The sequence below is a fragment of the Eschrichtius robustus genome, chromosome 16, assembly GCF_028021215.1.
Source record: "Eschrichtius robustus isolate mEscRob2 chromosome 16, mEscRob2.pri, whole genome shotgun sequence".
NCBI lineage: Eukaryota > Metazoa > Chordata > Mammalia > Artiodactyla > Eschrichtiidae > Eschrichtius > Eschrichtius robustus.
The window spans coordinates 72,555,584-72,579,235 of NC_090839.1; the positions used below are offsets into that span (position 1 = coordinate 72,555,584).

The 23,652-nt window shown below is 48.3% G+C and overlaps 2 protein-coding genes across 2 annotated transcripts in view; both read left to right on the top strand.

Annotated features, from left to right (window-relative positions):
* Positions 1–10,460, top strand: part of DCTN5 (dynactin subunit 5) — a 29,229-nt gene extending 18,769 nt beyond the window's left edge. The window contains exon 6 of the mRNA XM_068565401.1: positions 473–10,460. Coding sequence (XP_068421502.1) covers positions 473–570 — 98 coding nt within the window. The 3' untranslated portion in view covers positions 571–10,460. The remainder of the gene's footprint in view (positions 1–472) is intronic.
* A 2,751-nt stretch (positions 10,461–13,211) lies between these two features.
* Positions 13,212–23,553, top strand: PLK1 (polo like kinase 1). The gene is made up of 10 exons (XM_068524648.1): positions 13,212–13,728; positions 14,437–14,605; positions 15,372–15,516; positions 16,523–16,616; positions 17,950–18,169; positions 20,962–21,117; positions 22,078–22,155; positions 22,357–22,511; positions 22,613–22,795; positions 23,043–23,553. Exons 1-10 carry the CDS (start codon positions 13,321–13,323, stop codon positions 23,247–23,249), a joined length of 1,815 nt encoding a protein of 604 aa, XP_068380749.1. The 5' UTR covers positions 13,212–13,320; the 3' UTR covers positions 23,250–23,553.
* The last annotated feature ends 99 nt before the right edge of the window (positions 23,554–23,652 follow it).

The following is a 23,652-nucleotide window of genomic DNA, read 5'->3' on the forward strand; positions in this document are numbered from 1 at the left end:
GCTTCTCATTGCGGTGGCTTCTCTTGTGGAGCACAGGCTCTAGGCATGTGGGTTTCAGCAGTTGTGGCTCGTGGGTTCAGTAGTTGTGGCTCGCGGGCTCTAGAGCACAGGCTCAGCAGTTGTGGCGCACGGGCTTAGTTGCTCCATGGCATGTGGGATCTTCCCAGACCAGGGCTTGAACCCGTGTCCCTGCATTGGCAGGCGGATTCTTAACCACTGTGCCACCAGGGAAGTCCCTGGGATATATTTCTGCATTTTGGGAAAGTATTATTTGTTTCTCTCACACACACAAATTCACATCATCTTGGAGATATGGTCAGTGGAAATATTCTGTTAGCACCAAAGATGGAAAACCTAGTATTTAGACATTCATGACTAAAGAAAGGAGACTTCTAGAGGTTTCAACACAAGTCAGAGCTGCATGTGGGCCTCCTCTGGCTCCTCATGGTTGACCAGGTCTTTCTTTCCTCAGGACTCTTCTCAGGGGAGCTCCCAGAATGTACCCAGGAGCTGATGATTGACGTCACCAAGAGCTACTACCAGAAGTTTTTGCCCTTGACACAGGTCTAATGTCTCTGCCTTGTGTCCCGAATTCGCTTGAGCTCTAAGATGAACTTGGGGACAAAGTGAGCCAGTCAGCATCTACAAAGAGCTCTTGTGTCTTTAACACCTCCCACCCTCTTTCTTTCTTTCTTTTTTTTTTTTTTGGTTTAATTCTTTAGAGTTTCTCAATCCTCCCAGGCTCTAAGCTCTTAAGACTTTAATAACAGAACATCTGGAGGAGTTGTCTCCAAATGCTGTGCTTAAACCGTATCTACTAACAGTCACTCCATACCATTATGTGTGGAACATGGACTCATCTGTTTCCAGCACTCCCACCCCTTGGTCCTGTGGGTGGCTGGATGGAGCAGGGCATTCTGTCGTAGTGGGGAGGTTGTGACGCTCTTGTGCTGCCCATGGCCATGAGCTACCACAGTGAGCTCTGCTCACAGGGATCACTCTCAGCTTCCCTGCTGCTCACACATTTGACCAGTTGCCACAGCTGCTCATAATCTGGAAAACAAAGTGTTGTGCGACTTTTCAGAGCCCAGATTCCTGTTGGCTACTAAAACTTGAAGGGAGGGTGGTTAGTATGTCTCTTCTTTCCAGAGTGACCTGAACTGTCATTTTAATTCAGGGTGACTAATAAAAGACTTTCTAGCATCTATTCTAGGGCCTTGGCTTTCACTAAAAGGGAGGCCCTTAGCATCCAGATTTTATTCTTGCAAGGTCCCAGGTTTGAGTCTCCCACGTGGGTGGACTAGTCTGGCAGCCACTCCTTGCTTCATGGTGTTTGGGGACAGCAGTATATGCCTCATTTCACTGGAGATGTAGCATTTGTGACACTTGCTCCCTGACCTAAAACCATTCAACCCACCCTTTCTTCGCCATAAACCTCACAGTTCAGACCAAAATATCTGTACTTGGGCCCAATCTCATATGTACATGGGGGCCTCTTAAAATCATTCTGGAGGCACAGAGCCCCAAGGAGTAAACGAAGTTGCCATGGCCGTTCTTATCTTCTGGGTAATAGCACAACCCTTCCTGTTCTGCTCTGGCCTCTTGGTTTAGTAGGAAGATACAGGAGTGAAGGTCTGAGAAGGCGGGCCTTGCTTGAAGCTCTGATGCTGCTGTGAATGGGGTAGGACAGTTTAGCCTTGAAGGTTAGGATCTAGCAGCAGCTGTCTTGACTTAATATCTGGTTATGGGGTTTGCAAAAGGAGCTGTATGTAGTCATCTCTGCTAGTTCAATGTAAAACTGCTTTCTGGTTTGTCATTTTTTATGTTTGTACCTTAAAAGATTGACACGTGAAGCAAGTCATTTGAAGGTGATCCCTGTCCACCTCCAGCGATGGCAGCCTCTCTTGGGCACTTCACTGTGTGCCTGGTGCCCTTCTGCGGGCTTTATGTTCACCTGCCTACCTAGGGCTCACACCAACCCTGTAAGCTAGACGTTATCCCCACTTTACTGATGAGGAAAAAATTCAAAGATATGAGATAACTTGTTCCAGTCTTCGTGGTGAAGAAGTGGCTGACCCAGCAGTCACATGCACGTGTGCATGTCTGCCTGGCTCTGCAGCCCACGCTCTTCAGGTCTGCCCTGGTACGAGGGGACAGTCTGCTGTGTCCTGTCTGATACCAGCAGTCTGTGGTGGTTGCAGCTTTTTGGGGAGCCATATCCCCCAGCTCCCTTCCCATTTTGTGCCACCAAAAAGGTGGATCTTGCAGTTGGCAGAGCTTAGATGTGCCCTAGGCTAACCTTTTGCTTCCTAGAGAAATCTTCCAGGGCGTGTCTGACAGATTCCCTTCCAGCCTGTGTTTGAATACCTGCAAAAGGAAGCTTGCCACTTTATACGACTAACTGTTCGTTTTCTTTTTAAATTTATTTATTTATTGAGATATAACTGACATATAAGCTTTTGACTGTCCATTTTGTTGGTGAACAACCAAAATTAAGAGAAAGTGGAGTGTTTTTTTTCTGAGTCTTTTGAAAATCTTTAAGTAATTTGAGTACATGATTCCAAAAATCCAATCCAGTTAGTAAAGAAGGGAGCTACAATGAAGTAGATTTTCCCAACCCAGAATCCAGTCCCATGTTCTACTTCCCAGGGGCAACTATTCAGAACAGTTTTCGATCTGTCCTACCAGTGGTTAGTCTGCGCTTGGCACGAGCAGATACACACATACACACCAACCTCTGTATTCATACAGATGCGAGCACATGCTAGATGTGCTGTCCTGCACCTTGCTGCTTTTACTTAACAGTACCTTAGAGAGTGTTCCATTTTGACACAGACAGGTGATAAAAATAACAATTGTTAACATTTATGGTGTTTACCATGTACCAGGTACTCTTCTGAGTTCTTTACCTTTGTTAGTTCCTTTAATCCTCACAATAACCGTGAGGTAGGTCCAGTTTTCCTCCCCAAGGAACAGAGGTAAAGTAAATTGCCCACACTTCTATAGCTAAGGTGATGGTGAATCCAGGCATTCTGGCCCTAGAGCCCATACTTTTAATCATTATGCAGGAATCCCTCCGTGTTCTGATACCTTTCATTGCCCAAATTGGATCATTTGGCCAGCCCTTGCTGTACAGAAAGCATTTTCAGGCAGGCAAGGAAAAGGGGGTTGGGAATGGGTATTGCCGACCCAGCCGGCAATGTCTGCCACAGGCAGGAAACCTAGTGCTTCCTCTGAGAAGACTGTCTCCTTGCTACGGGCCCTGTTGTCTTGCAGCTACAATTGTGATCTGACTAGTTAAATGGGAGCCAGTTTCTTGGGAGAATTATCCTGCTTGCAGCCATCAAATTGCGTCGTACAGTTCTGTACCACATAGTTGGCACTCTATAAGGGAACACAGAAACTAGATTAGACAAAAATCCAATTGGAATGCTTCTTGCAAGTGGCAGAAATCCAGCTTGAACCAATTTAAGCAAAAAAAGGGGCTTTATTGGCTTACACAACAAGTCACGGAAAAGACTAGCTTGAGAAGCAATGTAATGTGAACCCTGGGCAAGTTACTTAATCTGTCTGTGCCCTCCCATTGTAAGCTGTACAGTAGGAATGACAGTAGCACCCCATAGAGTTGGAATGGATTAAATGAGGTACTACATGTAAACATTGTGGGCAGTTCCTGGCACTTAGAAGCACCCCATAAGTGATAACTTATCATTGCAGGGACAACTATATCCAGAGATTTAAACCCCATCAGGGCTCTTTGCTTTTATATCTTTTTCACCTTCACATTAGTAGAGGTATAGATTGGGCTGCGAACCATCAAAATACAGAAGATTATTTGAATACGAAAGAGAAGGTTATTTGTCACTCACCTAACAGTGCAGCAATAGGCAGGTGGTCCAGGGAAGGTAGGAGGCTGGGCTCCGCAGTGTCCTTAGGCACCCAAGTTTCTACTGTCTTGTCATGTGGCCACATTTAGCTGCAAGAGAGGCTGTAAATTTAGTGTCTAGCTGAGCAGCCATAACTCTGCGGAAGGAGGTTCTGGTAGTAGAAGGAGAGGGAGAGAGTGGACATGTGTGTTGCCTGTGTGTTGGCTTCCTTTTCTGCTGCTGCAAGTGGGCTTTCTCCATGCATCGGGGCACATGGCAGCTGACAGCTCCAGGTTTGCATCCTCCCAGCTTGGTGACCCTGAAAGAAAGGTTTCTTCCCTCCAGTTCTAATTTGGAAAATTCCAGAGAAAGGTTCTTACTGGTTTGTTGTGAGCCCACTGTGGCCAAGAGTGTGTGGCCCTATGATTAACCTGATCTGGGTCATGACCTTTCCTCCATCCCTGCATTGTAGAGAAACAGCAGAGCCCATTTCCAAAACAAGGTGCTGGGAAGACAAAAACAATGGCTACTACGAATAGCCAAGGAGTCTATAATTATGGACTGATACTGTTTGAAAGTGTGTTGACAGTCGTGTGTATCCTAGGAAAAGCCAGCTGGACTCTGTCTCCATGGTGGCTCTCACCCCAGGGACAATCTGTCACCAGACAATTATAACCCCAGAGAAGAGAGTCGCTTTGTCCTCAGAATACTCCCAGAAGAGTGGGGATGGAAGAGACCTTGGTTGGGACTCTTTCCAGTTGGCTTAGGGCAGAGAGGGGATTATTGGCTCATGTAGCTGATAAGGCCAAGTCTAGAGCTGCCTTTGCGCTGGATCCCAGCACTCACAATGGCGTCATCAGGGACCTGTCTCTCTTCAGCTCTTGACTCTGCTTTCCTCTGAGTTGGCTTCATTCTCAAGCCTTCACAATGTGACGCTGCAGCTCCAGTTATCGGTAGAAAGAGCTCCTCTTCTCTGACAGAACCCCTGGACCTGGCTCTCACTGGTCCAGATTGGAGGTATCCAGCCTCAAGTAACCACTGTGGCCAGGAAGATGGAATACACTGATTGACTGGGCCTGGGGCACATACCCACATGGACTGAGAGTTGGTGCCTGGTGGCTGTGGTGGGGGTGATTCTACCAGAAGAGGAAATGCATGGGTGCCAGGCAGGAAGAATCAGCAGGTGTCTAGTTCAGACCTTTTCCCCTTCTCCAGATGTCTTCTTTGCCCAGCCTTATCCTCTGCCCAATCTGTCACTACTCTTGGTCTTGGGGAGTACCTCCTGAGGGGTACCTGGGCCTGGATTGGGGGCACAGAGAGGATGTTACTTAGCCGAAGTGGAGTGTTCAATCAAGAGCCATTTGGAGGATGCTCCTCTGCCTGGAACTGCTTCCTCGTGGGCCCCACAGCACCTATGGAAGGGCCCTTGTCAACGTCTCGGTAGAATTCTAGTTACGTGCCTGTGCTCTTGTCTGAGCCCATGCTATCTGTGAGCTCCTGAGGAGGCAGGCGTGAGCCTGTGTATATCCGGCACATACTTCATGGGCTGATTACCTGGATGTGAGTCCCCCTACCCCTGGTCCCCACCCTACCCCAGATAAGTCTCACATTGCAAGATCCTGGGTGCAGGGAACAGGTTGAACAATTGACTTGTGAGCCTCCTGTTGACCGATTCTATTTCACGTGGCTGCACAGGGCCCTTGTGGTTGGTTGGGATCTGTGGTGGCTTCTGAATTAGTCACTTCTGCATGAGCCAGTTCACTTAGAGCCAAGGCCACAGTGCCTTTCTTAGTCACTCTGGCCCATCTGGGTGATGACAGACTTGAAATGAATCAGACAAACATTGCTCCTATTAACACATCCTTGGAAGTTTCTCAGCTATAAAGCAGCGATCTTGGTGGCTAGGGAAGCCTCCCTTGGTGTCTTGGTCTGGCTGGTGCGAGCCCACAGTGTGTCCAGAACATGGAGCTCCAGCCACGTTCTGACTCACCCTCAGCCATTTGCCGGGATAGATTGCATCTAACAAAACTGGGTGGTCACATCTAGCTGGCTGATATCCTAGAGGTAGCTGCTGTGGAGCTGCAAGACCCCTGAAATGGCATTGGCAATGTTGGAACAATGTGTTCAGAGGCCTGGTTATTTCATAACAGGTGTCAGCAAAATGTCCTGCCAGCTTGGACCAGTTCCCATAAGTCCATGATCACTGAAACACTTCTAGAGCCCCAGTGATGGGGCTGTGTTTTTGTAGAATGTGTACTTGCTGCCCTTTGGGGCTAGGAGGGGGGTGCCCTGTAGTCATGTAGCGCCACAGGCTACATCACTCATTTATTCATTTAACAAATACTTACTGAGTCACTACTGAGTGCCAGGCACTGCCCTAGTGGAGAATAAGACGGAGCCAGTCCCTGCCCGTGGGGATCTTACAGCTTAGCCCAGGAAACGAAACAGTTCTCCGATGGAGGCCTGAGGGGCCCTTCTTGAGGGTCACCAAAGTGGTGAAGAGTGTGGGTGCTGGGGGCAGCAGATCAAATCCCACCCTGCTGTTTTCTAGCCTTGTGACTTTGGGCAAGTTATCTCACCTTGTGGAACCTCAGATTTCTCATCCTTAAAATGGGGAAGATGTGTAGGGGTCATTATGATGCTTAAATGCATTCGTACATGTGACGCATGAGTACGGGCTCAGGGTAAGCACTCAGTAAATGGTAGTTACAACTACTATTATTAGGAATGATACCCCTTATAGTATACTGGGTGTACTATACTATTAGGTATACCTTATACTATTGATATTATTAGAAAGTGAAACTATTGTATAAGGTACAGCATTCCTATATATATATATTTTTTTTTAATTAAACATGAAATTAAGACCATCTTTCCCTTTATAATCAGTTCACCACAAAGAGGAGTTGGGGAAAAGAATTGACCCTTCCTTGCTTTACATCTATGGGGTGCCAGGCACTTATTAGAAAACATTTACTCCTCCCAACTTTCAAAAAAGTAGGGACTTTTACAACCCATTATACAGACGAGGGAGCCGATCTTCAGAGAGGTTAAGTAAATTTGCCCAATGTCACACAGCTAATAAATGGCTGAGCTGGAATCAAGGCCAAGTCTTATCTGACTGCAAAGTCCATGTATTATGCAGCAAAGCACTTGGCCCTGAGGACTGCACTTCCTGCTCTGCCGGTGTTAGTCCTTTGCTTTCATGAAGTTTTTGCTGGCGGGTTGGCCACACCTGCTTTCATTATGCATTCTGACTTGGACCCTGAAGTGAGAAGAGGTAGCACAGGACATCCTGCTTCCCCGAGGAGACTAAATAGCTTGTTCTGTATCTCCAAGGCCATTGGGCATCAGGCACATGGTTCGTGCATATGAAAATCATTCAAGAAAGAGACACAGGAATGGAGTCCACACCTCTGGGTTTCAAACCTTAGGTCGAAGCCCGTGGGTTTTCTTGGCGCTGCCAACTTGTCTCTTCAGCTGCATTCATCTCAGCCTTTGGTGTCTGCTGGGTGCACTTTCTGATTTTTGATGGAAGTAGCAAAAGCCTGAGGTAGCAGTATGGCCAGAGGAGAGGGGAGAACAAGGAAATATGAGAGACCTAGGAACTGAAAAGTCCTGTTGAAGACTCTTGAGCTCCCTGGGAATAGGTACAGGTTCTTTTTATTTCAGTAGTAGTAATAATAACAACAACAACAACAGCAGCCATGTGCTTGGTACTGTTTGAAGTACTGTCCTCATAGAATCTCTTCACAAAAACCCTAGGAGATAGGCATGTCATCTCCTAGTTGGAATCCTAGGAGATGGGCACAGTAATTATCCCCATTTTATAGACCTGGAAATTGAGGCACAGAGAGGTTAAGTCACTTGCCTGAAGTCACACAGCGTTTGAACCCAGGGTTTCTTTAGTTCATGAGTTTAACCAACACATCGTATTTGCTTTTTGGTAGGAGTGAGTGAGCAAGTGAGCAAGTGAACCAAATGAGTCTGGGATTTGGTTCTTGCCAGAACAACAAGGCCCTGAGAGGCAGTGTGCAGACAGGTGTGCTTTGGAGTCAGCAGAGTTGGGTTGTAATTCAAGCTCTGCTATCTCCTGGCTACATGACCTTGGGCAAGTATCCTAATGTAGAAGTGGTCATTTCCTCATCTTCAAATGGGAGTAGTAATCCTTTTCTTCTAGGGTCTTTGTATGGCTTAAATGAGATCATCTCTGTAAAGCTCTTAGCTCCGTGCCTGGCGTATAGTAAGTCCATAGGGCTCACTGTTAGTATTATTATTACTGGTACCATGCAAATAGATTGTATTAACATGGCACACTTGCAGCTATATAAAATTGAAAGTCCATGTTGACAAGGACTAGAAGGGAATATGAAAACAGCTGTTAAAGGATGAAAGGGAATTAAAGTTTCTTCAATGCTTCATCATTTTTTTAGTAAATGTTCCTAAATGGAATAAATAAAACATGCATGCAGTGGGTACTCAACAGGCCTTTGAATGTATGAATGAAAAACACTCTAACTTTAAAAATTTTTTTAAATTTTGTTCGGCTGCGCTGCACGGCTTGCGGGACCCTAGTTCCCCGACCAGGGAGCGAACCCGCATCCTCAGCAGTGAAAGTGCAGTCCCAACCACTGAACCACCAGGGAATTCCCTAACTTTTTTAATTGGTTGAATCCATTCCTTAAAAATCATACCTTATGATAGTGGATACCCTTGAGGGGTTGTAATTGAAAGGGGGCCTGTGCAGAAAAGAGTTAACACTGCAGGCCTGTAATGATAACCCTATAAATGCTGAATTTCCTACTAGGGGTTTGTGTAAATTTGCAATGAGAGAAAAAGGGAAGTTTTTTTAAAATGGCTTTGTATTTTGTGGTTCTTGTATCTGGATATATGATAAAATTGATTTAAAATGTTACATGCTTGTAATTTCATAAATGCTAGAGGAACCATCTCAAACATGCAAAAATGAAGAAGGTATTGGTGGGGTACAGCTTCCTTGCTTTTACCATCAAGGGGTGGGTTGGAATTTAAATTCTTTGGGTATTAGAACTAGAACAAGTCTCTGTAACTGATGATTTTTGCTATGATTTGTGTCTGTTGGAGCCTCTGGAAAGAGGGTGACAACATGAAAAGAGAGGCAGTCTCTGGATGGAAATACACATTTGGATTTTGAAAAAGCAGTTAAATTGCTAATAAGCCCTGTTGAAATCAAATATCTGACCCTTAGAGCCTGATGGCTGTCCAGTTTGATGTGCATGTTTTTGAGTGGGTCAGTTTGGACTCTGAGACTGACAAGATAAAAAGGAAGCCTTGCTTGTCACTTGGACTTGGACCGTGGCTGTTCGGCACTGCAGCATGCCTTTGCTGCTCCTGAAGAAAAGCACCTGGCTTGATTGGAATCCCAAATTCACTGATCCTAATTGCTTGGACCTGAGTCTAAGCTGAAACCTCACCCTGGCTGTCATGCACTGTTTCAGCCGCAGCAGGAGGTGTGCTGGACTGAAAGCAGACCCAGGCTCCGTGAACAGGACTCAGACCCTGGGACCACTGGAGATTTAGGACCCCTTCTGTGGAGCTCTAAACGGTGAAAATATACATCGTGGATGCTGGCTGCACCAACTGGGTCACATACAAATGCCCATAGGAAAGGGCCTGTTCTCTGATGGGACCATCTAAAATCAAGCTGCTGATCAGCTCTTTACGTCTAATGCAGAGGCTAATTGCATCCTAACTTGTGATCCCTACCAAAACCTGCAAGTTGGAGGAGGGCACGTCACAGGGACTTCGACCCCTCTGCCTGCTTTTGACAGATCAGACTCTGGGCCTTCTCTGGGGGGCTGCTCACTGCTGTTGATTTGTGTGTTCGGCGTTCTGGATTAGCTGCAACTTACTACAATGGGCTGATAGCTTTACCTCCTCACGTTTCCCTCTGTACACACACCTTAGTAAGGTAGATTGATTATTCAGATGTAGCTGTCTCTAGAAAGAGATTGATCTTTTCTAGGCTGTCTCTGGATAAAAGGGGTGGGAGGTTACATAAACCCACTTTGAAATTTTTTAACTTCAGGATTTCATCCTCTATTAGTTTGCTAGGGCTGCCATAACAAAGTAGCACAGACTGGTTGGCTTAAACAATAGAAATGTATTTTCTCCGAGTTCTAGAGGCTAGATGTCCAAGAGCAGGAGTTGGCACGTTTCTCCTGAGGCCTCTCTCCTTGGCTTGCAGCTGGCAGCCTTTTCACTGTGTCTTCACACGGCTGCCCCTCTGTGAGTGTCTGTGTCTTAATCTTTTATAAGAACACCAGTCATATTGGATTAGGGCCCACCCAGATGACCTCATTTTACTTTAATCACCTCTTTAAAGGCCGTATCTCCAAATACAGTCACATTCTATACTGGACGTTAGGGTTTCAATATATAAATTTGGGGAAAACACAATTCAGCCCATAACGTATCCTGATCAATTCCTGAATATCTTTCTGGTTAAATTGTATTAAAATATTTATCTGCAAAAATATTCTGTACCTCTTGCCTACAGCCCTCTGGATGAAAGGCCTGGATGAGAATAAGAGATGATTGAAAAAATGTAAAGTTAGGATTGCTGATCTGTGGGGCATGCTGATTTTGTAACAATGAGAAGAAACAGAAACCTGGCAGCTAGGGAGCTTTGGGGAAGGTGTGGGCGGGGCGGGGGGGGGCATTTATGATCTTTGTTTCTCAGAAACAAAGGAAAAGGAAAGCTCCCAGTGCTGCCTTTCCATGAACGAAAGGCATAACTGAGTTCCATACTGCAGCTTGGTCTCACCCTTTTGTATGCGGTCCTGCTGATAATAATTTTGCTCTAAAGTGGACTTGGCCCTTAAGGGCCAAGGAGGTGGACTGTGCAGAAGAGAGCTAATCCAGCAGGCCTGAGACTGCCCTCCTTAGAAAGGCCTGCTCGCAAGGTCGGCCCTGGCTGGCATCTGGGTTCTTGGATTTCAGGAGGGTTCTCACCATTCCCTAAATGATAAGAGTTGCTCACAGGGCCTAAACTGTGCAAACAATGTGGTTGATGCTGCATACCTGCTTTCCTTCCAGGAATGTGGAATTTTGGTGTGTGCTAGGCAGAGGGTGCCTATGTGACCAGCCCCTAGAAAAGCCCTGGGCATTGAGTCTCTAATGAGCTTCCCTGGTAGATAACGTTTCACACATGTTGTCACAGTCATTGCTGGAGGAATTAAGTGTGTCCTGTGTGACTCCACTGGGAAAAGACTTTGGGAAGCTTGTGCCTGGTTTCCCCTGGATCTTGCCCTATACACATTTTCCCTTTGCTGATTTTGCTTCATAGCCTTTCACTGTAATAAATCATAGCCATCTGTGAGTAGGACTATATGCTGAGTCCTGTGGGTCTTCTAGTGAATCATCGAACTGGGGGTGGGTAGTCTTGGGGTACCCCAACACAGGGCACAAGGGGGACTTCTGGGGTGTTGGTCGTGTTCTCTTTCTCAATCTGGGTGCTGTTTACATGGGGTGTGTTCAGTTTGTGAAAATTCACTGAGCTGTCCCATTAAGATATGTATAGGGACTTTCCTCGTGGTCCAGTGGTTAAGACTTCACGCTTCCAATGCAGGGGCCCCGGGTTCGATCCCTGACCAGGGAACTAGATCCCGCATGCCACAACTGAGAGCCGACATGCCGCAACTGAAGGCCCCACATGCCGTGGCTAAAGATCCCTCTTGCCACAACTAAAGAGATCCTGCATGCCGCAACAAAGATCCCTCGTGCTGCAACTAAGACCTGGTGCAGCCAAATAAATAAATAAATAAATATTTTTAAAAAAAATTTTAAAAAAGATAGTATGCTTTTTTGGTACATAGATTCAACTTTATAAAAAGATAGAATATTACACACCACAGGGATAAAAAAATAATAATTTTATTTATTTATTTTTTTGGCTGCACTGCAGAGCATGCGGAACTTCCCCAACCAGGGATCAAACCCATATGCCCCCTGTAGTGGAAGCGCAGAGTTTTAACCACTGGACCACAGGGGAAGTCCAATAACTTAGTTTTAAAAAACAACTTGCTTTTATTTAGAAAATATTTTAATCACTCCTTTTTACCAGGCATTGTGCTGAGAGCTTAGGACATGGGGTAGGAAAGAGGTCTTCATTGCCTCTCAGTTTATTGGGAGTCAGATAAAGAGATAGTTGTAATATGGTTGACTTTTGCTGAGTCCTAGCAAAGACATCATTGGACGCTACAGGGCTTCTTACCTGGGTAATTCTCAGGGTTACCATTCCAGTATCTACGGAAGCCAGACAGCCAAATGGGCAAAGGGGGGTAGCAGGGAACTGTGACAAACTGGCAAGGTAAGTAGGCATAGAGTTGCCACAGCTAATGATTTTTCTTAAGGAAAAGCCACAAATCTGAATTTTTATGTGAGCTCTCTTGATTTTTTTTTTTTTTTCGTCTCTTGATTTTTAAGTCCTGTAAATGAATCCAAATTTTAAAAAGTGGGAGGCCAAACAAAACACCTCTGCAGGCCAAATTTGGCCTCGGCCTACCAGTTTGCCAGGGATTCTGCCTACCAGCCATCCTTCCCTCTTACCAAACAATTGACGGTCCACTGTTTTAGGCACTGGGAAATAGAGCAGTGAGCCAGCCAGACAACTTTCTTGCAGAATGGCCTGGGGGCAGGGGTGGGGGAGGGTGGTGTCTGGTACTGTGCTCTTCAAACTTCAGTATGTGTGCAAATCACTGGGTAGATTCTGAATTGGGAGGTCTGCGTTGAGGCCTGCATCTTGGCCTTTCTAACAAGCTCCCAGGTGATGGTGATGCTAGTGGTCCCTGCTGTTATTTGAAGGAGGGGAGTAGGGAATTTGTCTTGAAGGTGCATTTGCCTGGCAAGCATCCTCTTTTTACTTAGATTTTAGTTTATTGGGGTGACTTGGAAGGGAGTTGATGACCTCTGAGGTGGGTACTCGGGCTCTGCCAAGCTATCTCTTGGCGCTGCCAGGTCTCTGTTCTCAGAGTTTACAATCTAGAAGGTGGGGTGAGGGGTGGAGGAAGGTGCTAGGAAAAGCTTCCTGGAGGAGGTGCTTGTGGACTGCAGGAGCTCCCCCGGCCGCCAAGAAAGGGAGAAACCTTGAACTCCCCCTCTCCTGGGGCTGGGTCTCGGCGTCCCCGCACCGGGTCTGGTTTCCCAGGCATCCCACGTGTCTTCGGTCCGCGAGTCCCTGTCAATCAAGCTTCTCGCCCAGGGGCTGGGTACGGGTTTAAAGGCGGCTGCAGTGCAGAGCGCTCCCAGAGTGCCGCGCGGCGGGCGGGTTTGGATTTTAAATCCCCGCGGCCAATCAGTAGCGCGTAGGCTTTTGTAACGTTCCCGGCGCCGCGTTTGAATTCGAGGAGGAGCAGAGCCGTGCCAAGCCTCTGCCCAGACCTTGCTAGGTCCGCTGAACAACTCCGGGAACATGAGTGCGGCGGCAACTGCAGGGAAGCTGGCGCGGGCACCAGCGGATCCAGGGAAAGTCGGGGTCCCTGGAGTTGCAGCTCCCGGGGCCCCGGCGGCTGCCCCGCCGGCGAAAGAGATCCCGGAGGTCCTAGTGGACCCGCGCAGCCGGCGGCGCTATCTGCGGGGCCGCTTTCTGGGAAAGGGCGGCTTTGCCAAGTGCTTCGAGATCTCGGACGCGGACACTAAGGAGGTGTTTGCGGGCAAGATCGTGCCTAAGTCGCTGTTGCTCAAACCGCACCAGAAGGAGAAGATGTCCATGGAGATATCCATTCACCGCAGCCTCGCTCACCAGCACGTCGTCGGCTTCCACGGCTTTTTCGAGGACAACGACTTTGTGTTCGTGGTGTTGGAGCTCTGCCGCCGGAGGGTGAGTGTCGCTGCTGGGGGACTGGAGCTGCCCTGGGGACCGGGGTTGGGGCGCCCGCACCCGGAGCTGCTGGGGAAGGAGCGCCCTGGGGCTCGGAGCTGCTGGGGAGGAGGTGCTGGGAACCTCGAGCTGGGGATGGAGAAGGTCTCGGGGAAAGAGGTGCTTGGCACTTGGGGCTTCTAGGAGAGGGGGTGCCGGTTAAGTGGAGCCCGGGTCAGGTTGCCTCCAGGGAAGGCGGCTCCCGGACGCTAGGAGTTGGGCCGAGTGGGGGAGGTGCGGGTCGCGGGAGAACCCTGCTAATGGACGCCAGGGCTTCCGGAGTTGCTAGGTAGGGGGTGCTGTGGACCCGGACCTTCCGGAGTGGGTTGGGTCAGGCAGAAGGTAGTTGGAGCCAGACTTAGCTTCGGGGAGGAGAGGGGTCAGGAGAGGGATCTGCTGCTGCGAAGAGGCCCGGGGCAGGGATACTGGGGACTCTGAGCTTCCGGAGTGGGCTGAGACAGGGGTCCCAGGTAAGGGACTTGGGAGGGAGCTGGTGGGAGAGGGGGTGCTATGAACGGTTGTGGCCTGGCTTAGGGGAGAGTCTACATCGTAGTTGTCCTGGAGAAGGAATGGGCGGTAGGGTCCTGGGCTGCCTTCACCTAATGACACACCCGCCCTGCCTTGGGCCTGAGTACCCACTCCCCACTCCTCCTTCCCTCCCCCGCCCAGTCTCTCCTGGAGCTGCACAAGCGGAGAAAAGCACTCACGGAGCCCGAGGCCCGCTACTATCTGCGGCAGATCGTCCTCGGCTGCCAGTACCTGCATCGAAACCGCGTTATTCACAGAGATCTCAAGCTGGGCAACCTCTTCCTGAACGAGGATCTGGAGGTGAAAATAGGTGAGGAGCTGGGCCTGCAGGGGCACTTGACACTACGCTAAATAGGAATGAGGAGGAGCTGGGAGAGAGGGAGGGAGAGAGGAAGTCGGAAGGAGACAAGGGAGGGAGGAAGAGGATGGTAGGAAGTCTGGGCTGTTGATTGCCTCTAGAAGCCTCTCTTTAGTACAGAAATTTAGAACAAAGAGCCAAAAGCCAGTGTCTTGCCTGCAGATGCATTTTTGGATGTGTGTGCTCTCCTATACAGTATTATTTTTTTTTTTAAAAAAAAGGATTTGAATTTGTTTTCACTTTTTTAAATCGGGAGGCTTGATTTTGAATTCGGGGCTTCTTTTAAACAGTTGGCTGCTCCAGCAGTACAGGGGCAGCTCTTTGCTGGACTGAAAAGCAGCTGTTCCCTTTAGGTGCTCTCTGCTTTGCCACAGTCCCCACCCCTCCCTATCACTTCCTCACAAACTTGCCAAGTAGCCATCTTGACATTTACCTGCTTAATCCCTGAAGGCATGTGACTTTTGCTATCCCTACCAGTTCCCTTTTAGAAGCAAAGCCCTCCTTTCTAAGGGAGGGGGTGAGGAGGGTCTCTGGGAGGCCCCTCCCTGGGGCCAGCATGGTGGGAGGATTCCTGGGCAAGCCTTGCTGCACACAAGAACTAGAGGCTTGAGGGATCAAACGACCCTGGTTCTTGATGGTTACACCTGAACCAGCTGTCCGCATTGACGGATGGCAGAGGCTAGCATCTGAGTCCCCCCTCTTCCTCCCTCTGTCCCAGGGGATTTTGGACTGGCAACCAAAGTCGAGTATGACGGGGAACGGAAGAAGACCCTGTGCGGGACTCCTAATTACATAGCTCCTGAGGTGCTGAGCAAGAAAGGGCACAGTTTCGAGGTGGACGTGTGGTCCATTGGGTGCATCATGTAAGTTGGGAGTTGTCTCAGGACCCACCCAGCCTCAGCAGAGGCCTTTTTGGATATCTCACCTGGCAGACCTTATCCTGTAGACCTTTCTGCCTTTGGAAAGGCTGCTCCAGAGGACAGACTGATCCAAAAGGAAGCCTCATTTCCATATCTTTTCTTCTCACAGGTGTATCCTGTAGGATTCCTGCAGCCTGGGCCATGGGTCTGGGGAATGGGGGAGGGAAGGTCTCCACAAACTTGCTCTAGTACCTTGCTATTCAAAGTATGGCAGACCAGCATCATCATCACCTAGGAACTTGTTAGAAACACAGAATCTCAGGACCCAGGCTGACTGGATCAGAATCTGGATTTTAAGACCCTTGAGCTTTTCCGTGCACAATAAAGTATTAGCACCACTGATCTAGAAAGCAGCAATGGGTGGGAGGAGTTAGGCCAGTAGTTATAGCTGGCAGGAGGAGGTCCTGTGGTCTGTCTGGATCAAGGCCATCAGAGGTGGGTGGGTGGTAGGCAGAGAGTTGGGCCTGTTCAGGTGTCACCCCTTTCATGGTCGCCCTGGTACTGGAGAGTTAGAAATGAGTTGTTGCAATGGCTTTCCTACTTCTTTGCAGTGGAACTTTTTCAAATGAAAACTTGCAGCCTTAAGTACAGAGCTATTACTTAGCTCTGTACTTAAGAGCTGCCTCTGTAGGAGCAGGTAGCCCACTTGCTTTGACCTGTTTTGTGTTGGCTGGCAGCCTCTGGAGCCCTGCTATAGTGCAGGCTATAGCAGAAAAATCACTGGCCCATGAGAACCGAGTCTCATCACCTGTATTCTACTGAGGACTCCTCCCTGCCAGTGTCCTGGCTCCTGGGGCTGTTCAGTGGACTTGCGGGCTGTCCTCCAGGACCCCAGAGTCATAGTGAATGTCCAGAAGGTGTCTGACTTCCTTTCTGGCCCTGAGATGATTCCTCCGGCATCTGGGTTTTGGTTAGGAGCCTTGAGCCAAATCCCTCCTTGTGCTTACAGGTATACCTTGTTAGTGGGCAAACCACCTTTTGAGACCTCTTGCCTAAAAGAGACCTACCTCCGGATCAAGAAGAATGAGTACAGTATTCCCAAGGTGACTAAAAACACTTTAAGTTTACATTTATTTTATTTAATTTTTCCCCCCAAAGCTATTTACTGAGCCCAGCCATATCCTGGGGACAGAGGTGGGTCAGTCCTACCCCTAGGGTAGCCATAAGAGCTTTAGAGGGTCCTTGTCTGAAATTGCATACAAAACCTGACGTATGTGCACAAAAGAATTTTTCTTGGGGAAGAGAGTTTGTAGGTTCTGAAAGGTTGGGCAGATAAACCCAAAAGGTGCGTAAAACGGAGAACAGAAAGGAAGTAGAAGGCAGACAGAGACGTGCTGCTTAAGCCTTGGAAGTGGACTGTCTTGATTCAGAGGGGCTCTGCCACTTAGCAGCCAGATCACAATAGACAAATGGCCTGAATCTTCTGAGCTGCAGTTTCCCATCTATAAAATGGAGTCCCTACCCCAGAGCACCTTGCATACAATGAGCGCTCACAGAATTGCGAACCGCTGTGCTTCGCAACCACCAGCATGAGTGCATTGAGAGGGATAGCCTGCAGCAGCCTGGCATACGACTGCTTTCCAGTTTGGTGTCTTTGCCTTGTGTGAAGCCAGGAGCCCATAAGGACAGGTGGACTGAATCTGTCATAAAGGGTCACTATTGGACAGAGCAGAGTGGTTCCGAGTGTGGGTGTTGCAGCTGACTATGCCCCCGTGTGGGTGCTGGCTCTACCATTCACTGGGGGTGTGTTCTTAGGCACTTAACCTCTCTGTGCCTCAGTTTCCCCATCTGCAAAAGAGAGATGGTGATAGAGATCTTCACCCCCTGGGTGTTTCTGTGAGGGTTAAATGAGTTAATATATATGAAGAGCTTAGAATATTTTGCTGGCGCATAGTAAGTGCATAGTTGATGCTAGAATATTAGTGTGCATTTGACCTGCACTGGGTTTGGATCTCCTCACCAGGGCACCAAGCTTGGTGCTGTGTCCCCATTTTATAGATGAATTTACAAAGGCCCAGAAAGTTGGGTTAGTTGTCACAGCCAGTATTAAGGGACAGAACTGGGACTTAAACCAGGTCATTATGACTTTGAAGCCTGTGTTCTCAAGTGCTGCTCTAGTGGTGAGCAACTTGAATTATGCAAGAGCAAATTTTGGGAAAAAGTGACCTCAAGAGGAAGGAGAAATTGTCATTCTCACAACTTAGCTTGACACTTGTCAACTCAGTAAAGCTGCTAGTGGAAACTTGACCTGTTTATAGCTGCTGAACATGGCATATTTGAGGCCGGGGCCGGGGCCAGGGCTGCAGCTTCTTGGCAGCAGTTCTGCACTCGGGTCCCCCATCACATCCTACTTACATCTTTCCCTCTCTGCTCCAGCACATCAACCCCGTGGCCGCCTCCCTCATCCAGAAGATGCTTCAGACAGATCCCACTGCCCGTCCAACCATTCAGGAGCTGCTCAATGACGAGTTTTTCACTTCTGGCTATATCCCTGCCCGCCTCCCCATCACCTGCCTCACCATTCCACCCAGGTTTTCAATTGCTCCCAGTAGCCTGGACCCCAGCAGCCGGAAGCCTCTCACCATCCTCAATAAAGGTAAACCGGGGTCTGGGTAGACAGCAGACCCCAAGAGAGCCTAGGCCTCAGGTGTGTGAATGGATGGCCCCCATAGCTCAGGTGTGTGGTAGAACAGGCCCCAGTCCTTGAATACATAGTCCCCATCCTCATGTGGCAAAATGCCCTTCCCCACAGCCCTGTCAGGAAAGACAGACCTTACCATGGCGGAATCAGACCCATCATGCCCCAAAAGAAGAGAGTGGCTGAACGCCATGCCTGAAAAATTTGTATTTAAAAAAAAATTGCTAATATCACCTTGCATGGTCTTTGGGAAAAAAATGTTGAAATTTTTCAGGTATACACATAGAGCACAATGCAGTAGACCCCGCATCCCCACCAGACTCAACACTTATCAAGATTTGTCATGTTTCCTCCATCACTCCTTTTTCGTTCCTCTGAAGTATTTTTGAAGTTAATCCCAGACATCTTGTCATTTTACCCCATAAACTTCAGTATGCATTTCTTTAAAAGGATGGACATTTTCTTACAAAACCACATCCCATTGCTTGGGTTGTCATTGTTTCTAGATCTCTTCAGAGAACAGAATTAGGAAATACATGATTGGGAAGGGGGCGGGGACCTTGAATTTATGCTGCTATTTCTGATTCACACTTTTTGAACATTTTATTTTGATATTGTTTCAAATTATGAAAAGTGAGAATAGACAAGAACTTCCTGTATCTTGTTCCCCCTTTTCTCCACCAATTAACATTTTTCTACATTTACTTTCTCTAAATTTCTTTCCCCAAACCATCTGATAGTAAGCTGTACACATTCTGGCCTTTACTACTTAATACTTCAGTGTATATTTTCTAAAAACAATTCTTTTACATAACCACAGCACAGGACACAGTTATCAAGTTATCAAGTTCAGGAAATTTAACATTGATGAAACTTCTCTTACAGCAATCTTTTTCTCCACTGTGAAGTTACTACTTTAATTTTCTTTTGGTAATTTATAAGTCTCTGATTTAAATATAATATTATAGGATTTTTACTTTTTTAATTTTATACTTGTATTTTTTTTCCTTACACCGAAAACCCTTTTTCCTTACATTATATACATGAATTTTCAACATCTATAAAGTATGTTATGAAATGATGTTCATTTTCTTGCAGTTCTATTTGTCTTTGGAATATATTTCACTTAAGAAAAAAAGTGCCACTTGAAATACGTTATTTCTCTGTGTGGATATAGCACCAATTTAATATATGAGTTCATTTGTTTCAGTTATAATACTGCTATTTTAAGGATTACTTTTTTCTTTTGGCTTTAATTTTTGATATTTTCACTGGTTATATTACTGTTTCCTTTGATTGGTGATCACTTGGTTAAGGTGGTACCTCCAGTGCAGAGTTACTGTTTTTCCTTTTGTGATTAATTAATACCTCGTGAGGAGTTACTCTGAGAGGATTCTATTTCTTCTCAAACTTTAGCCTACTGATTTCAGCATCCATGGTGGATCTTGCCTGCAGCAATTATTACTGTGGTATTCTAATGGTGACTTTTCTCCTTTTCTTGTTCCTTCTACATCCATTAATTGGAGTTCTCCTGTGAGGAAGAGCTGTCACTTCTCTCCCATTTATTTATTTGGTTATTTGTGTCGGTATGGACTCATGGATATTTAATCTTGGAGCTATAATGTAATATTGTTATTTTAAGGATTGCTTTTCTTTTCTTTCGGTTTTAATTTTTGAACATAAAGCATTCTTCAAAACTTAGCCAAAAGTAGGGTGAAATTTTTTTGGAATATTTAAATCCCCATTTATTCATCATCTGTTTTCAATAATACCAACATTTGCCCATACTTGTTTTTATCTTTTCCACCTTCTTCCCCTTTTTTTGGCTAGAGGTTTCTTTGTTTGTTTGTTTTTCGTGTTTTTTTTTTTTTTTTTTTGGCCGCGCTGTGTGGCTTGCAGGATCTTACTTCCCCTACCAGGGATTGAACCCGGGCCCCGGCAGTGAAAGCACCAAGTCTTAACCACCGGACCTCCAGGGAACTCCCTTGCTAGAGTTTTTAAAGCAAGTCCCAAATATGTTATTATTCCACACTTAAGACTTAAGTCCTTATCACAGCATAGATATTTTTAATTGAAAATTCATATCTTTAAATATCTTAAGAATTTCATATTACACAAGGAGAACTAGCACATGTTGGTGGGGAAAGAAACATTTAAGCCTAAAGACAATAAAAATCATCCATGCTTCTACCACCCAAATATAACTGATGTTAAAATTTCAGTGTGTATCTTTTCAGATTTCAGTCACATATAAGTACATAAAGCAAATTTTAGGGTGGAAAAAATCTCTTACGTTTTCATTAAATGCCTGCTTAATCCATCTTGCTGATGGGTTGCGATTTACTGAGCCCTTCCATTTTGCTGGATGCAAAAGATGCTTTTAATTCTTGGATTGAAGCCAGGCAGCTCCAAGCTGCTCGTGCCTTCTAGCTGTCTCCCTGAGTGACCAGAGGTGCCCTGCAGGGCCCAGCATTGGGTTAGAGGTCTGAGCGTCCGGAGCTCTATGGCTGTGTGTGGCCGTGAGCCTTCCTACAGGGCTTGGCCTGGCCCTGGAGGTACCAGTGAGTGAGTACCAGGTGCTGTCACATGAGCAGGGCAGCTGCTGCTCTAATAACCTGGCACTTACCTAAAGCAGTGGCAGCGCAAAGAGCTTTTCTCTGGGGGCAGTACCAGCTGTGGCCGGGGATCCCGGGCCCTCCCAACCTGCAGCTTTTGTGCCCAGCTAATGACTATGTCTCATCTCCTTCCAGGCATGGAGAACCCCATGCCCGAGCGTCCCCGGGAAAAAGAGGAGCCAGTGGTGCGGGAGGCCAGCGAGGCGGTCGACTGCCACCTCGGCGACATGCTGCAGCAGCTGCACAGCGTCAACGCCTCCAAGCCCTCAGAGAGGGGGCTGGTGAGGCAAGGTGGGCACTGCGGGCCCGGGCGTCTGGGGAGGGCAGGGAAGTCAGCCCCGGAGTGCCAGTGGCTTGTCCAGGCCCCCGGCTCCGTAATACCTTTACTTCCCCCATTTCCTGTACATTACAGTGCAAACAAGTTAGCCTACTGGCCCAGGCCCTCCATGGTCAGGCCCCTTCCTTCTTTTTCTGACTCATCTGTCTCCACAAGCGCCCCACCTTCCAGCACCTCCATGTGCCGCCTGTATACATTGGCACACACTGTCTCCTCTGCTCAGGGAATCCCTCTGTAGCCTTCAAGACAGTGGAAATAACAGACCCAGATGTGCTCCAGCCTCAGGGCCTTTGCTCTCCCGGCACGCACTTCCTCCAGATCCCTGCAAGGCTCACACTCGCTGCCTTCATGTGTCTGCGCCAGAGTCACCTCCATGATCATCTCCCTGCCCCCACTCCTCTTACTTGCTTTGTTTCTCCACAACACTTCTCATCTAACATATTCTAAAGTTTCCGTATTTGTTTATTGTATTTAAAAGAAGGGATCGTCACATGCACAGAACATAACATTTTCACGTATCTGGGATCGTCTGTCTTCTCACAATTTTTTAATCATTTAAAACTCACTGATTTGCACCATGATAGAAGTAACTTATGTATTCTGTGCACATTTATTTTGATTGGTCTCTATCCCTAGAGCCAGAATGCAAGCTCAGGGAGGGCTGGGTTTTGTCATTGCTCGCTGCCTGTAACAGTGTCTGGTGCACAGCGGGCCTTTGATAAATGGGTCAGCCGAATGCATGAGTGGACTCGGCGCTCTGCACTGTACCTTTCTGCTTCAGTGCTGCCTGTCTAAGCTTGTTGCTGGCAGAAGGCTCCAGGCCTCTTGACCAAGCTCCCTAGTGTGGGCCGCCTGAGTGGACCAGAGGGGAAGAGGCTGGTGCTGATCGATCATCTTGTCTGTTTCTGTCCCAGAGGAGGCTGAGGATCCCGCCTGCATCCCCATCTTCTGGGTCAGCAAGTGGGTGGACTATTCGGACAAGTACGGCCTCGGTAGGTTTCTCCCAGCTGTGGCAGTGGCTCACGTGCCGCCTAGCAACCCTTCGAGTTGTTACAGGCTCTTGCCTTTCTTGGCTCCCACGTCCTCTTCTCTCGACACTCTACTGTCTCCTTCCCAGGCTTCCTAGTCCCAGCCCCTAACGGCCCCCTGCTCCCCACCGCCCCTTTCTGAGGCCTCCCTCCACCTACCGCTAGGGTACCAGCTGTGTGACAACAGCGTGGGAGTGCTCTTCAACGACTCAACACGCCTCATCCTCTACAACGACGGCGACAGCCTGCAGTACATCGAGCGTGATGGCACGGAGTCCTACCTCACCGTGAGTTCCCATCCCAACTCCCTGATAAAGAAGGTGAGTGCTGGCTGGCCCGCGTGGGCCGCTGTTGCTGGGAGTGAGGGCTTTGCCAGGGGACAGGCTCTAGCTCCGGACGCCCTCCCTCACTTTCCAACCAGATCACCCTCCTCAAGTATTTCCGAAACTACATGAGCGAACACTTGCTGAAGGCGGGTGCCAACATCACGCCCCGGGAAGGCGACGAGCTAGCCCGGCTACCCTACCTGCGTACCTGGTTTCGCACCCGCAGCGCCATCATTCTGCACCTCAGTAATGGCTGCGTGCAGATCAACTTCTTCCAGGTGAGCTGCGGCTGTGGAGGGTTGGGGCCGGGTATCTGTGCCTCTCAGCGGCCCACGGCATTGGGTGGGGAGTGGGAGGCACGGGACCTGTCCTTGGCAGTGTCAGCAGAAGGGAGTGAAATGCCCCCCACCACCCCCATTAGCTGGGATGTCTTCCCTCTACTCCCGCCGAGACACACAGGCAGCTGGGAGCTTCAATCGCCAGTAACCCCCGGTCCGTCCACCCACTCCCCTCCTGCCCTCACAGGACCACACCAAACTCATCCTGTGCCCGCTGATGGCTGCCGTGACCTACATCGACGAGAAGCGGGACTTCCGCACGTACCGCCTGAGCCTCCTGGAGGAGTACGGCTGCTCTAAGGAGCTGGCCAGCCGGCTGCGCTACGCCCGCACCATGGTGGACAAGCTGCTGAGTTCACGCTCGGCCACCAATCGCCTCAAGGCCTCCTCGTAGCGCCCCCCCCACCCCCCTGGACTGGCACCCTCCTCCCCCCACCAGCACCTCGGCCCGCGCTGGTTAGATCCCGTGGTGCTATTTTATGGGGTGTCCCCCAGCCCTGGGGGCTGGGGCGGAAGCTCCATCATCCCTGCAGGTGGGGCTGCTGTGTAAGTTATTTTTGTACATGTCCCGGTGTGGGTTCTGAGGCCTCTTCCCCTTCCCTCTCAACCCCACCATATGAATTGTACAGAATATTGCTATTGAATTCGGGACTGTCTTTTCCTTGCCTTTATATTACATTAAACATATATGAATCTTCCTTTTTCTTGTGTTCCCCGAGGGGTGCCTGGCACCCGGGCTCCGGCCACACTGTTGCTCTGGTGTCCCTAGCGGCCCAGCCGCTGCCGATCTCTTCGAC